This window comes from Geotrypetes seraphini, chromosome 9 (genome assembly GCF_902459505.1).
Source record: "Geotrypetes seraphini chromosome 9, aGeoSer1.1, whole genome shotgun sequence".
Lineage (NCBI taxonomy): Eukaryota > Metazoa > Chordata > Amphibia > Gymnophiona > Dermophiidae > Geotrypetes > Geotrypetes seraphini.
The window spans coordinates 60,337,437-60,350,259 of NC_047092.1; the positions used below are offsets into that span (position 1 = coordinate 60,337,437).

The 12,823-nt window shown below is 41.9% G+C and overlaps 1 protein-coding gene and 1 long non-coding RNA gene across 13 annotated transcripts in view; one reads left to right on the forward strand and one right to left on the reverse strand.

The window, feature by feature from the left end:
• NRCAM (neuronal cell adhesion molecule) overlaps positions 1-12,823 on the forward strand; it is a 391,220-nt gene that overhangs the window by 371,274 nt on the left and 7,123 nt on the right. Inside the window, exon 32 of one of the 12 annotated variants that reach the window (XM_033958222.1) lies at positions 2,475-2,545. The exons of the other annotated variants lie outside the window; for them this stretch is intronic. Within the exon in view, the coding sequence (XP_033814113.1) occupies positions 2,475-2,517 (43 nt within the window). The 3' untranslated portion in view covers positions 2,518-2,545. The remainder of the gene's footprint in view (positions 1-2,474; positions 2,546-12,823) is intronic. 12 annotated transcript variants of the gene reach the window in all.
• Positions 1-12,823, reverse strand: part of LOC117366624 — a 90,244-nt gene that overhangs the window by 22,013 nt on the left and 55,408 nt on the right. The gene's annotated exons all lie outside the window — the stretch shown is intronic.

Genomic DNA, 12,823 nt, shown 5'->3' on the forward strand with positions numbered 1-12,823 from the left:
CACAATGTTTATTTACACAGCACTTGTACTCATTTATGCAAATCTGGTTGCTCCAGGATCCTTTATTCCAAATGCTCAGTTGCTGAAGCTATTGTATTAAAAAATATATATATATATTAAAAAGGAAAATAAGATATATTTTATTGAACTAGCAATAAAATATTTTGACTAGCTTTCAAAGGCAATAATCTTTTACCTTAGGTCCATACAATACGAGCAAAAGATGATGAAATGAAAATATAATATAAGTGATACATAAAAGCATTCTACTGAAAATCTCAAGGGAAAGGTAAGGGTGGGGAGATGGATGGGTGATCAGAACATTACATGGTTTATAATGTGATAGGAAACCCATGTCTTTAAATCTTGTCTTGTTGGTGGCAGTTCCTTCAAAGCATACCATCCATCAATCACATTCAAAATTGACTACTCTTATCGAAAATGTTTACTTTCTTGATACCACAGTTTCTATCATCGGTGGCTATACACCAACATCTACATACAGGAAATAAACTGACAGAAGTAGCTATCTCCACTATTCTAGATTCCAGTCTTCAGATATATATAAAAGTATTTTATACAAAACCAAGTCACACAATACCATCAAATAAATAAATAAAAATATTATGTACTCTGACCCAAAAGACTAAGATAAAAACATCAAAGTCATGACTGAATCCTTCAAATAGAAAGGCCATAACCACAACTACCTTTTCACTTAAACTCTCTGGGGAAACCTACAAAGAAAAGAAAAGCATAAACAGTGCCCCCTTGTAGTGAAATACAAACCAGAGCTGGACAAACAAGAAAAATCATAAAAGACCTGCGACTATTGCTTCATGAGGATAAATCACTAAAATAAATATGCTCCATGTTCTTATTTGTTAGACTGTTTTGCCTTAACTTTTTCCTTTAGCCCTCCTTGATTTCTATTTTTGAAATCCTCAAATATTGTGAATATTACCTTATTTTCTTTATCTGTTTACAGTAAATTAATAGTTTTTTTCTATTTGAGTTCTAAGCTTTGATGTACAAGTTCTTTGCTTTAGATGAAAGTTGTGAATATCATAAAGAATGAAAAAGAAAAGAAATAGGAAGTTCTTCTTCACCCAGAGAAAACTGGAATGCTCTTCCAGAGTTATAGGGGAAAACACCCGATTCAAGACAAAGTTGGACAAGTTCCTGCTAAACCAGAACGTAAGCAGGTGAGGCTGGACTCATTTAGAGCACTGGTCTTTGACCAAAGGGCCACCACGTGAGTGGACTGCTGGGCACGATGGATCACTGGTTTGACCCAGCATTGGCAATTCTTATGTTCTTATGCTGAACCAGTGCTGACCTTCCGACAACCACCAAATCTGAAGCAAAAATTAGTGAATAGTAAAAGACCAACAGAAGCGAAAAAAGAGAGAGTTGCACACATCCCTGTGCAAATATTGTTGTTATCTACGTGGAAAACCCCAAACCCCAGTTGTTTAAGGGCCACAAGGGAAGACTGCCAGGGTCACATTTTGAAAACCACTGCCTTATGCTGAGTTTATCTTGTTGGGCAGACTGCATGGACTATACAGGTCTGCCGTCATCGACTATGTTACTATGCTGCTCCTTAAATGTAGTATATATTATTTAGTACAGAAAATGTGAAGAGAGCTATATTGGGAAGAGGGGCTAGATGATAAAGACATGCATTAACTCACACAGATACCTATAACAATCTAGTGGGTGAGCATCTTTTGGGACCACAGCACTGCAACAATGACCATGTGGTCAGATTACTATGAGGAAATGTTAAAACAATCCAGGAACATAAGACTTTTGAAGTTAAGATGATAAAATAGTTTGACACCAACAAGACAGAATTTAACAAACATCTAGGTTTCTTTTTTTACTGCTTTGTCACCTTCTGATCACCCATTCATCTTTTCTTTGAGCCATCTCTTCTTTGCGCTCTGGTCTCTGAGCATTAGGAAATTGACTTATTAACATCAATTTGACTACATTTGTTTAATATTTGCACTAATCTTTGCTGTGCATGCTGCCTCCCACATTAGAGCCCTCTGCGCTCACTTAACATGGGCACTAGTCCAACCTTAATTGCATCTATCGCACGCATTTGGTTTTGAGCATTGGCCTACCTGTTTCTCACTTCCCGTCATCCCCCACCCCATTTTTATCTTGGGAATACTTTTTTTGTTTCACGTCTGCCTTCTGATATTTTCATATTGTTCTCATATTGTTCTGAGGAAGAATGTTGTGGCCTTCAAAAACTAGTCAAAAAGGTATCAAAATTAGTCCAATAAAGAAAGGTATCATTTTATTTTCCTTTTTTTTTTGTATTGTTTTATTTTGTTTCTATGACATCACATGCTAAGAATTTATTTTCTCACAAACTGCACACGGTATTCTGCTCTATTGGAGAATGCTTCACGTAGTACTTTTGAACAGCTTTTGGTCTGATGTTTTATTCCTCCCAGACCTCCTGTTGGCTGCTCTGTGCCAGAAAATATATTATACTGAAACCTTTTCTCCTTTCAGGATCTCTCAGGTACTCTTTAAAAATTATTTTCTCTTTTTTTTTTTTCTTCAAACTAAGGGGCCCCTTAAAGCAGTTACCCCCAGTTTCTATATATGGTGACTAAGGGATCCTTTTATCAAGCTGCAGTAGGGGGTTTAACACGCGTAATACCACATGTTAACCGCCTGCCACACTAGCCGCTAATGCCTGCATTGAGCAGGCATTAGTTTTTTAGCCGGCTGCGGATGATAGCGCGTGATGAAATGTCCGACGTGCTAACCCCACTAGCGCGGCTTGATAAAAGGACCCCTAAGTTATATGCGCAAATTTGGCCACACAGCCAAATTGTATGTGCAGCTTAATTGTTTAATGAGCCAATTAGTGGCAATAATTGCCATTAATTAGAATTTACATGCACAACTTTCTTAGTGTATTCTATAAAGTGCTGTGCATATATTCTAATGTGTAGATCTGAAAAGGGAGTGTGGCCATGGAAGGAGATGGGTATTCTAATAAATTATGTGCACTATTACAGAATGCACCCGATTCACACAGAATTTAGGAGTGAGCATTTACACCAGGTTTCAGTTGGTCATGCCTAAGGGCTCCTTTTACAAAGGTACGCTAGCGGTTTTAGCGCGCACTTAGTACACGCTAAAATGCCACGCACGCTAGCCGCTACCGCCTCCTTTTAAGCAGGCGGTAATTTTTAGGCTAGTGCACGCTAATCTTGTGCATGCGCTAAAAACACTAGTGCACCTTAGTAAAAGGAGCCCTAAATTTTAGTAGCAGGGCCAGCTGCTACACATATTCTATGAACTGCGCCCAACTTTAGGAATGGCTTATAGCAGGGGTGTCCAATCTTTTGGCTTCCCTGGGCTGCATTGGCCAAAAAAGTGTTTCTGGGGCCGCACAAACGCGCAAACACTGCAGCAAGACAGAGGAGGGAGCTGGCAAGACGGTAAACACCCAGAGGCAGCAGAGGAAAACAATGCATCGCCCTCAACTGGGGCCACACAAAATACTTCATGGGGCCGCAGGTTGGACACCCCTGGCTTATAGAATAGTGCTAACCATGCTTTTTTCCCCTGCTGATTTTTCCAGTGCCATATATCATATAGAATCTGGCCCTTAACATTCCATTTATACCGTATTAACTGCTAGTGTAGAGCTGCATTAATTGCCAGTATTTTCACAGTTAACACACAGTGAACTGGGCATTCAGCAGGGAATTTAATAAACCGCACCAAAGCATAAGCACTGAAAAAAAATTCAGCGCTAAGCGCTATTCTATACAGGGTGTTTGCCTTCTATAGAATAGGGTTTAGCGTGGATCCCACACCTAACTTTTGGGTACCAGACTTACACCTGCTGAAACTTGGTATAAATCAGGGGTGTCCAACCTGCGGCCCCGTGAAGTATTTTGTGCAGTCCCGGTTGAGGGCGATGCAGTTTTTTACTCTGCTGCCTCCGGGTGTTTACCGTCTTGCCGGCTCCTTCCTCTGTCTTGCTGCAGCATTTGCGTGTTTGTGCAGCCCCAGAAACATTTTTTTCGGCCAATGCGGCCCAGGGAAGCCATAAGGTTGGACACCCCTGGTATAAATGCTAGTGCCCAAATTAGGTGTGGTCAGGCAGTATTCTGTAATTCTATGACAACTTTTCAGAATGTTCCCAACATACCCGTTACGACACCCCCTTTTGAGATATACGCCATGGGAGTAAGGTGCTGTGCCTTGTAGAATAGTGCACATCCATGTGACATGCAAATATGAATGAGTGCCAATTAACATCAATAATTGCTTCTTATGACCCAATTATTGATGGCTCAGAGCTCATTATCTAATCTGTGTGCTCATCTTGGAAGCATACCCAAAGTTGGGCACGCAACTTTGGGCACCATATTTATAGAATCTGAGTTTAAGTGCTTTTTTGTGTGTTGGAAATATGGCACGGGTAGAGAGTGGATGTGGAACAAGTTTGACAGATAATATGCTGCACTTACCGCGCGATACCTACCTAATGCAGAATTAGTGCAAGACCACTTTGCAACCTCCTAAATAGGAATAGGAGGCATTAAGACCCTGATTCTACATATGTCACCTAAAAAAATCAGTGCCAACTAGCGTAGCACCAAACATGATTCTATAAAAGTTAGGTGCACTGTGTAGAATTGCACTTAGCACCACCTAAGCGGCCTTAGGCATCACTAGGTGTCCTAACTTTTAAGTGCACTGTATTTATGCCAGAGTTTTCTTGGTTTAAATGCCTGTGCTTAGGTTGTACGCACAATAGCAACTAAGTCAAAAACAGGCGCCTTACTCAAAAACACACCCACGATTTAACCCTAACTACACCCACTTTTAACTACATGCTTTAGACTAGATGTCTACCAAGTTAGGCTCCTAAATTTCAATTAAGTGCAATTAATGCCAATTATGGTGTTAATTGCCAATCATCGGTGTCTATTTAGTCTTTTAAGTTAAGTGTCTACATCAGCTAGGTGCATCGATTAGATGCCTAACTTTAAGAGGACTTTATAGAAGTGGGAGGTGCATGCTTTTGCATTATCTGCACCCATGTAACATATGTTAATTTGAATGTTAATGCATGACCTGCAATACAAAGCAGAAGGGCCACCCCCACTATGTGCCACATTAAATTTGCAACTGCCATGCCATGGTAACTGCAAATTTGACCACAGTTTAGTAGAAGGGCCCCTAAAATCTCATATAGTTTTCTAGTGCTTGATAGTTTTACATTTGTTTTGCTTTTCCAAAGTCTGTTTTACAGATGTCCTTTTACAGACCTGGTGCAGAACCTGATGATTCCCAGGCAATGAGCACTTTTCTAACATATTTCCTTCTGTCTTTTGATTTACAGACATGACCAACATTTTTTTAGATTGTACTACACTTCCCCCTCCCCATTCGCGGTTTCTGCACTCGCGATTTCACATAATCGTGATTTTTTTCTGGGGAGGGGGGAAATAAAAAAACCCATAGTTTTTACCTCCCTGCCGCCTTCCCGGCCTTACCTGGTGGTCTAGCGGGCTTTCGGGGCAGGAGCGATCTTCCTATGCTCCTGTCCCGTGCAGATCGACATGAGGAAATGGCTGTAGGGAGTTCCCGTCGTAGTCTCGAGAGACTACAGGAACTCACAGCAGCCATTTCCTCATGGCGATCTGCACGGGGGCAGAAGCGTAGGAAGATCGCTCCTGCCCCGAAAGCCCTCTAGACCACCAGATAAGGCCGGGAAGGCGGCAGGGAGGTGGGGGGTGGGTCAGAGCTGGATAATCGCGGTTTTTCGCCATTCGCGGTCCGGCTCTGCCCATATCCCCCGCAAATATCGAGGGAGAAGTGTAGTTTCTTTTCACCAAACAAGTTTTCTAAATTGGTGTGTCAACTGACTGACACAGCACTTTCTTCCATGGAGTACTGGCATTATGTATCTGCATAGCTCAGTCCCTATTTCTGCAAACCAACATCCTAGTCCTCCTTCTGCTGATAGCATCACTTTATCTCAGCCACAGACTACCAGTCTCTCTCTGTAAAAGTTCTTTTAAGAAACTTCATACTAGTGGGCTTGATTAAAACTCTAAGGCTGCTATTAAATGCTATTAAGTCTTCATTTGTACTCTATTTCCATTACGGGAATATTCTGAAGTCTGCTGATTGCCACTGATGTCTTCTGCAGCCTTTTTTTTGTTGTTGTTCAATCTGTATTAATTTTTTAACATCTTACAAATAGTGCAATTCACAAATATATCGTATCATATATAAACGTACATTAAGAAGATCTTTGCAAAATCACAAACAATATTTTTATCTACCCTTCCCGCCCTCACCCAAACCTCCCACCCTCCCACCTTCCCATTTGTCTGACAGGTCATACAATCACACACACAAACACTCTGCTTAACAAAACCCTCTAAAGGCCCCACACCTCTACAAAGGAAGCCATATTCCCAGATCTTTCAGCTAAATTAGCTTCATATTGATAATAGAGGCTTGGAGGGACATAATAAAAAAAAAAGTCAAAGTCCCCTTTTGGCCTAGGCCCTAAACGCTGAAAGTAGAAGCAGGGAAAATGTCCATTCTCAAAAAAAAAGTCCAAAAGAAGATTTTTTTTTTTATAATGGCCTGCCTCTACGTTCAGCTGTTTAAACGTCCAGACCACCACTACGTCTACACTAACAACATATAATCAACCAAAAAAAAGCCTAAGTCCCAAATGCCCAGCACAAGAGCTGGTTCTTTCGCCTAAAAGCTGGAAACTGTAACCGGTGTCTGTCAAAAAGAACACGTTACAGAATCCACCTCCCCCCAGCAACGATTGCGGCAGTAACAGGCAGGCAGGCCTAATGACAGGCAGGTAGGCCCCATATACCCCACGTACCTCCCCAGTACCTTTTTTAATCATCCCCGTACCTTTAATCACCCCCTTGTATCTTTAATCATCCCCCCTTGTACCTTTTTAATCATCCCTCTTGTACCTTTAATCATCCCACTTGTACCTTTTAAATCATACCCCCTTGTACCTTTAATCATACCCCCGTGTACCTGTAATCATGCCTCTTTGTACCTTTTTAATCATCCCCCTTGTACCTTTAATCATCCCTCCTTGTACCTTTTTAATCATACCCCCCTGTACTTTTTTTTTTTAAGCTCTGTACCTTATTTAATTCTTCCCTCCCTAACGGCTCCTTACTATTTTCAGACAGCAGGCGCACGAGTCAGGAGCGCGGACATCAGGCCCAAGCTTTACACATTCCCGCTTGAGCCCGCACCGCTTTCCAAATGACTGCCGGCAGTTCTCGTGAGTCCCACAAGAACTGCAGCCAGCCATTCGGAAAGCGGCGCGGGCCCAAGCGGTAGCTTGGCCAAGCTGGCCCTGACTGCCGCGCTCCTGACTCGTGCACCTTCTGCCGGGAAATAATACAGAGCCGTACGCTGGACCACCAGGTTTGGAAAAAGGTATGGCAGTGGTGGCGGGGGAGGGGGGGTTGTTTTAAAAAAAGGTAGTGCGGCTGTGGCGCAGGGGGATGAAAGGTGGTGCAGTGCGGGGGGGGGGGAAGGGCTGGTGGTATTTAACAAGGTGGTGTGGCTTGTGCGCGGAGAGGGGGTGTTGCAGCTGTGCGGGGGATTCCAATTTTGCACCTTCGCTTCATAAAATGCACCGAGATTTCCACCCACTTTTGGGTGGAAAAAAAGTGTCTCTTATGGAGCGAAAAATATGGTAATAATCAAATCCTGAAGAACATGCTTCTGTTATCAGCTTTCTATAAAGATACAGGAACTAATATTCAGCAGAGGATAACCAGGTAAGAAAGGTTCCTACTGGGTTGCATCTCCTGCTAACTGGGTGATTCACAGATTTTCTGAGGCACATAGCCAAATAATGCTGCTGGGGAGATTGCTGTGGTGCTATCAGGTTAGTAGTGGGATGGTTGGGATAGAGTCATGACAGAGCTGAGAGTTACATGGGCACTACTGATATTCAGCAGCAATATTCTGAAAATTCTCTGGTTAACTCAGGGCTGCAAAAGGGAGAAATATGACTTGATATACTGCTTTTTCTGTGTGGTTTACATATTCAAAGCAGTTTACATATTTTAGACAGATACTTATCTTGTACCTAGGGCAATGAAGGGTTAAGTGACTTGCCCAGAGTCACAAAGAGCTGCAGTGGGACTTGAACTCACAACCTCGGGGTGCTGAGGTAGCTGTTCTAACCATTAGGCCACTCCTCCACCTCTGCAAAAAAAAAAAAAAAAAAGGGCTAAGTTAACTGGATTACTATCCAGGTATCACCATCCCCGAGTAACTGCCCAGATATTCAGTGCCATCACCTAGATAGGTGCCAGCACTAAATATCCAAAATATTTACTGTCCCACAGTGCAAAATGTTTTAAAGACATTGCAGCAGATGGGAAGAAACTTTCAAAAGCTTCCAGAAAAGTTAACATCCTTCTTGTTCTCAGAGAATATGATTTTAATATACTAGATTAATATATCTAGGTGTAAGTAGTATTACTGCTATTTATCATTCCTATAGCACTGAAAAGTGTATGCAGCACTGTACATGTGCATTTAATATGTAATAGATGGTCCCTGTTCAGAAGAGCTTATCTAATTTAGGCAGATGAACAGGACATATAGGAGTTGGAGAGTTTCTTGCAGAGAGAATGGTAAGATGGGCATAGGTATCTTATGGTGAGTGGGAGTTAGGAGTTAAAAGCAGCCTCAAAAAGTGAGCTTTTAGCTTGGATTTGAATGCGTTAGAGATGGAGCCTGGTATAATGACTCAGGCAATCTGTTCCAGGCATATGGTGCAGCAAGATAGAAGCCTGGAGCTGGCAGTGGAGAAGAAGGGTACAGATAGGAAGGACTTAGGCAATGAACAAAGTTCACGGGAGGGAGCATGGGGTACATAAGTGAGGAGAGATATGGAGGGGTTGCCAAGTGAATACACTTGTAGGTCAGTAAGAAGAGTTTGAACTGTATTTGGAAATAGAAGGGGAGCCAATGAAGTGACTTGGGGAGAGGGATAATGTAAGTCATACAGCAGAATTTTGGATGGATTGAAGAGGAGAAGATGGTTGAGCGGAAGACCTGAGAAAAGCAAGTTGCAATAATCTAAGTGAGGGTGATGAGAGTGTAGATAAGGGTTTTGGTAGCGTGCTCAAAGATGAGAGTACAGAGTCAGCTAGGCTTTTGCAATGATACTTTGCTCATGAAATATAAATATATGTATCTCTATTATGAAGTATTAATACATTAAATTTGTGGCTGCTGGGTCAGACCAGTGGTCCATTGTGCCCAGCAGTTTGCTCACGCGGCGGCCCTTAGGTCAAAGACCAGTGCCCTATTTGAGTCTAGCTTTACCTGCGTATGTTCTGTTCCAGCAGGAACTTATCCAACCTTTTTTTGAATCCCTGATGGGTGCTTTCCCCTATAACAGCCTCTGAAAGAGCGTTCCAGATTTCAGCCACTCTCTGGGTGAAGAAGAGCTTCCTTACGTTTGTGCGGAATCTATCCCCTTTTAACTGTAGCGAGTGCCCTCTCGTTCTCTTCACCTTGGAGAGGGTGAACAATCTCTCTTTCTAAGTCAATTCCCTTCAGTTTCTTGAATGTTTCGATCATGTCCCCTCTCGTGTATCTCTATGTTATTAAAACACATCCAGACTGTGGAAAACTTAGGAAATTGGAAGAATAATCCAAGTCATAGTTATCAGATGCTTGGGTCCACCTTAGGAGTTAGCAAAAAAGATACAGGTGTCATCGTAGATGATATGCTGAAACCTTTCACCCAATGTGTGACAGTGGCTAAAAAAAGCAAACAGGATGCTAGGAATTAATAGGAAAGGGATGGTAAATAAGATCAAGAATATTATGCCTCTGTATCACTCTGTAGTGCGACCTCACCTTGAGTATTGAGTTCAGTTCTGGTTGACATATCTCAAAAAGAAGTTTTAAAGAAGAATGACCAAGATGATAAAAGGGATGGAATTCTTCTCAAATGAAGAAAGGCTAAAGAGACTAGGAAAACAACTTTCAACTTGGAAAACAGACAGGTGAGGTGAGATATGATTGACATATATAAAAACCTGAGTGGTGTAGAATGGGTACAAGTGAATTGATTTTTTACTCTATCAAAATTACAAAGAATAAGTGATAGTCAATGAAGTTACATGGAAATATTTTTAAATCTAATAGTAGACGAATGCACTGGCTGAATTTTATTTCTATTCTGGGTTTACTTTGAACAGGCAAAAATCTGTGGTTTTAGCATTACCGGCTATATTGCAGGACTTCTGGGAGGGGGAGTTTCCCTTTTCTTGGGCAACCACATCTTTGAAATATCTGGGAGTCATGTTGCCTAGAGACTTGGCCCAGTTATATGCACAGAACTTTGATGCCCTGTTGCATACCACCTTAACTATGCTGCATATTTGGGCAGCCTTTCCGCTGTTTCCGGTAGGGTGGCCCTTTATAACATGGTTCTCTTTCCATGATGCTTGTACCGATTTCAGGTGCTTCCCCTATTGCTTATTCGCAACCAGGAGATGAAACTCATTGCAGGGATCCAGGGGTTTTTTGTGGGGTGGACGGAGGGTGAGGCTTTCTTATGCCCGCTCCTGTATACCCCGAGAGCGAGGGAGTTATGGGTTGCTAAATATAAAATGGTACGCCCTGGCATGTCAAATGCGACATATAAATGACTGGTTCAGGGGGACTTCTTATTTTTTGGATACTTTGTTGGAAACATCTTTATTATACCCTACTCATTTCAGTGCTATGTTGCATGCCACGGCTCCAAGCCTTAGCAAAGTTATTTCTGCATATCTTGTTATTGCTCCGGCTTGCTGGACCTAGCTTTGGGTATGTCGTGCTCTCCCTATTTCTTTTAAATCTTATCCTTACGTACCTCTTCAGGGGAACGGGGATTTCGTACCGGGCATTCACTGTCAAGCCTTCCAATCTTGAAAAACTAAGGGTTTACAATTTTTATTTCAACTGTTTGATGATGAAGGTACTCTTTATACATTTGCACAGTTACAAGACATCTATGTGTTACCTAGTTCTGATGTATTTCATTATTTTCAGGTTAGACATTATATTCATTCTTTGCTCCCTGACTCAATGACAGAAGCAACTCGGGAGGTGATCTCTGAAATGTTTAGCTTGTCAGTGCAAAATATCATCCCGCTTCGTTTCCATCGTGTTGGATTATTGGAACGTCAGCGGGGGGCCAACTTTGAGATTCTAGCGGGATTCTGGGCTGCGGACATACATTGTACTCTTTTGGAGCAACATATTACTAGAGCATTGAAGAATGCTCTCAAATTGACGACTGATATCACCCATTGGGAACTCCAACATAAATTTTTATTTCGCCTTTATATTTCTCCTACACGTGCTTATCGGATGCGTATCACTCAGTCACATTGTTGTATTAAGTATGCTACCTCCTATGCCTCTCTGGGCCATCAATTCTGGTCTTGTCCGAAAGTTTTTGCTTTTTAGATGGCCTTAAGCAGCTATGTCTCGATTTTGTGGAATCGTATGTGGACTCCTACACTTGCATCTTTATTTGGACAATACAAGATTGTGACTCCTAAGCCATGGGGTATGACAGCTTTTGTAGACCGAGTCATGCTGCTGGGTAAGGAAGCCATATTGTGCATCTGGTTAACTCATGACGCGCCATCGATGCAACACTGGCGATCTATGCTGATACTTCAAGCGGCCTTGGAGTGCCGCTGTATTTCGGATTTGGATTCCCCATCTGGACACCGTTTTTGTGCGTTGTGGGAGCCATTTTGGACTGATCTCACACCAGAGGCACGCAGCAGAATACTGAATATGTAACATTGACGTCAGGCTAATCTTTTTTCTTTTACAGGATTGACACGTGGAATGTTGGGGGGGGGTAGGATTGGGGGATACTGTGTTCTTGGTGGTTGGTTATTTTGGATTATATGATGATGGTTTGCTATTTGTGTTTTGTTAAAACCAATAAAAAATATTTAAACAAAACAAAAAAAAAATCTAATAGTAGGAGATATTTTTCACTCAAAGAATAGTTAAGCTCTGGAACTCATTGCCAGAAGATAAGGAAACAATGGTTAATAAAGCTGGGTGTAAAAAAGGTTTGGCCAGGTTCCTGGAGAAAAAGTCCATAGTCTACTATTCAGACAGACATGGAGGAAGCCACTGCATGCCCTAGCATTGGTAGCATGGAATGTTGCTACTGTTTGGTTTCTGCCAGGTACTTGTGACCTTGATTGGTGACTGTGGAAACAGGATACTAGCTAGATGGACTATTGGTCTGACCCAGTATGATTATTCTTATGTTCTTATGTAATATACATGAGAGAAATTTGCATTCACCACCTTCATTGCCTTCATTGTATGTAAACGTATCTCATGCATATTCATTGTGGATATCTTGAAAATCAGACTGGGCTGGATTGAGAATCCCTGCTTGAGACCCTGGTTAATCTCTGACTTTCCCCATCACTTCTTCACAGCTAAGGGTCTTCCATACCTATTCTATGCTTCCTTGAAAATTGTGAACATCAGATTTTTTGAAGGGATCCAATTCATTTGGAGCCACCAATTACCCCCCCCCCCCCAATCCTTGCAAGAGTCACATCCCCTCAATAAAAAGAAGAATCCTCAAAATCTCCAGCACCTTCTTCTTTCTCTCAGGCCAGTAGCATACAACACAAGCAGTCATCCTCACTGCCATAACCAGTCCACACTCTCTCACCCCCTTACGGATGGAGCTGGAGAGCAGAATCAA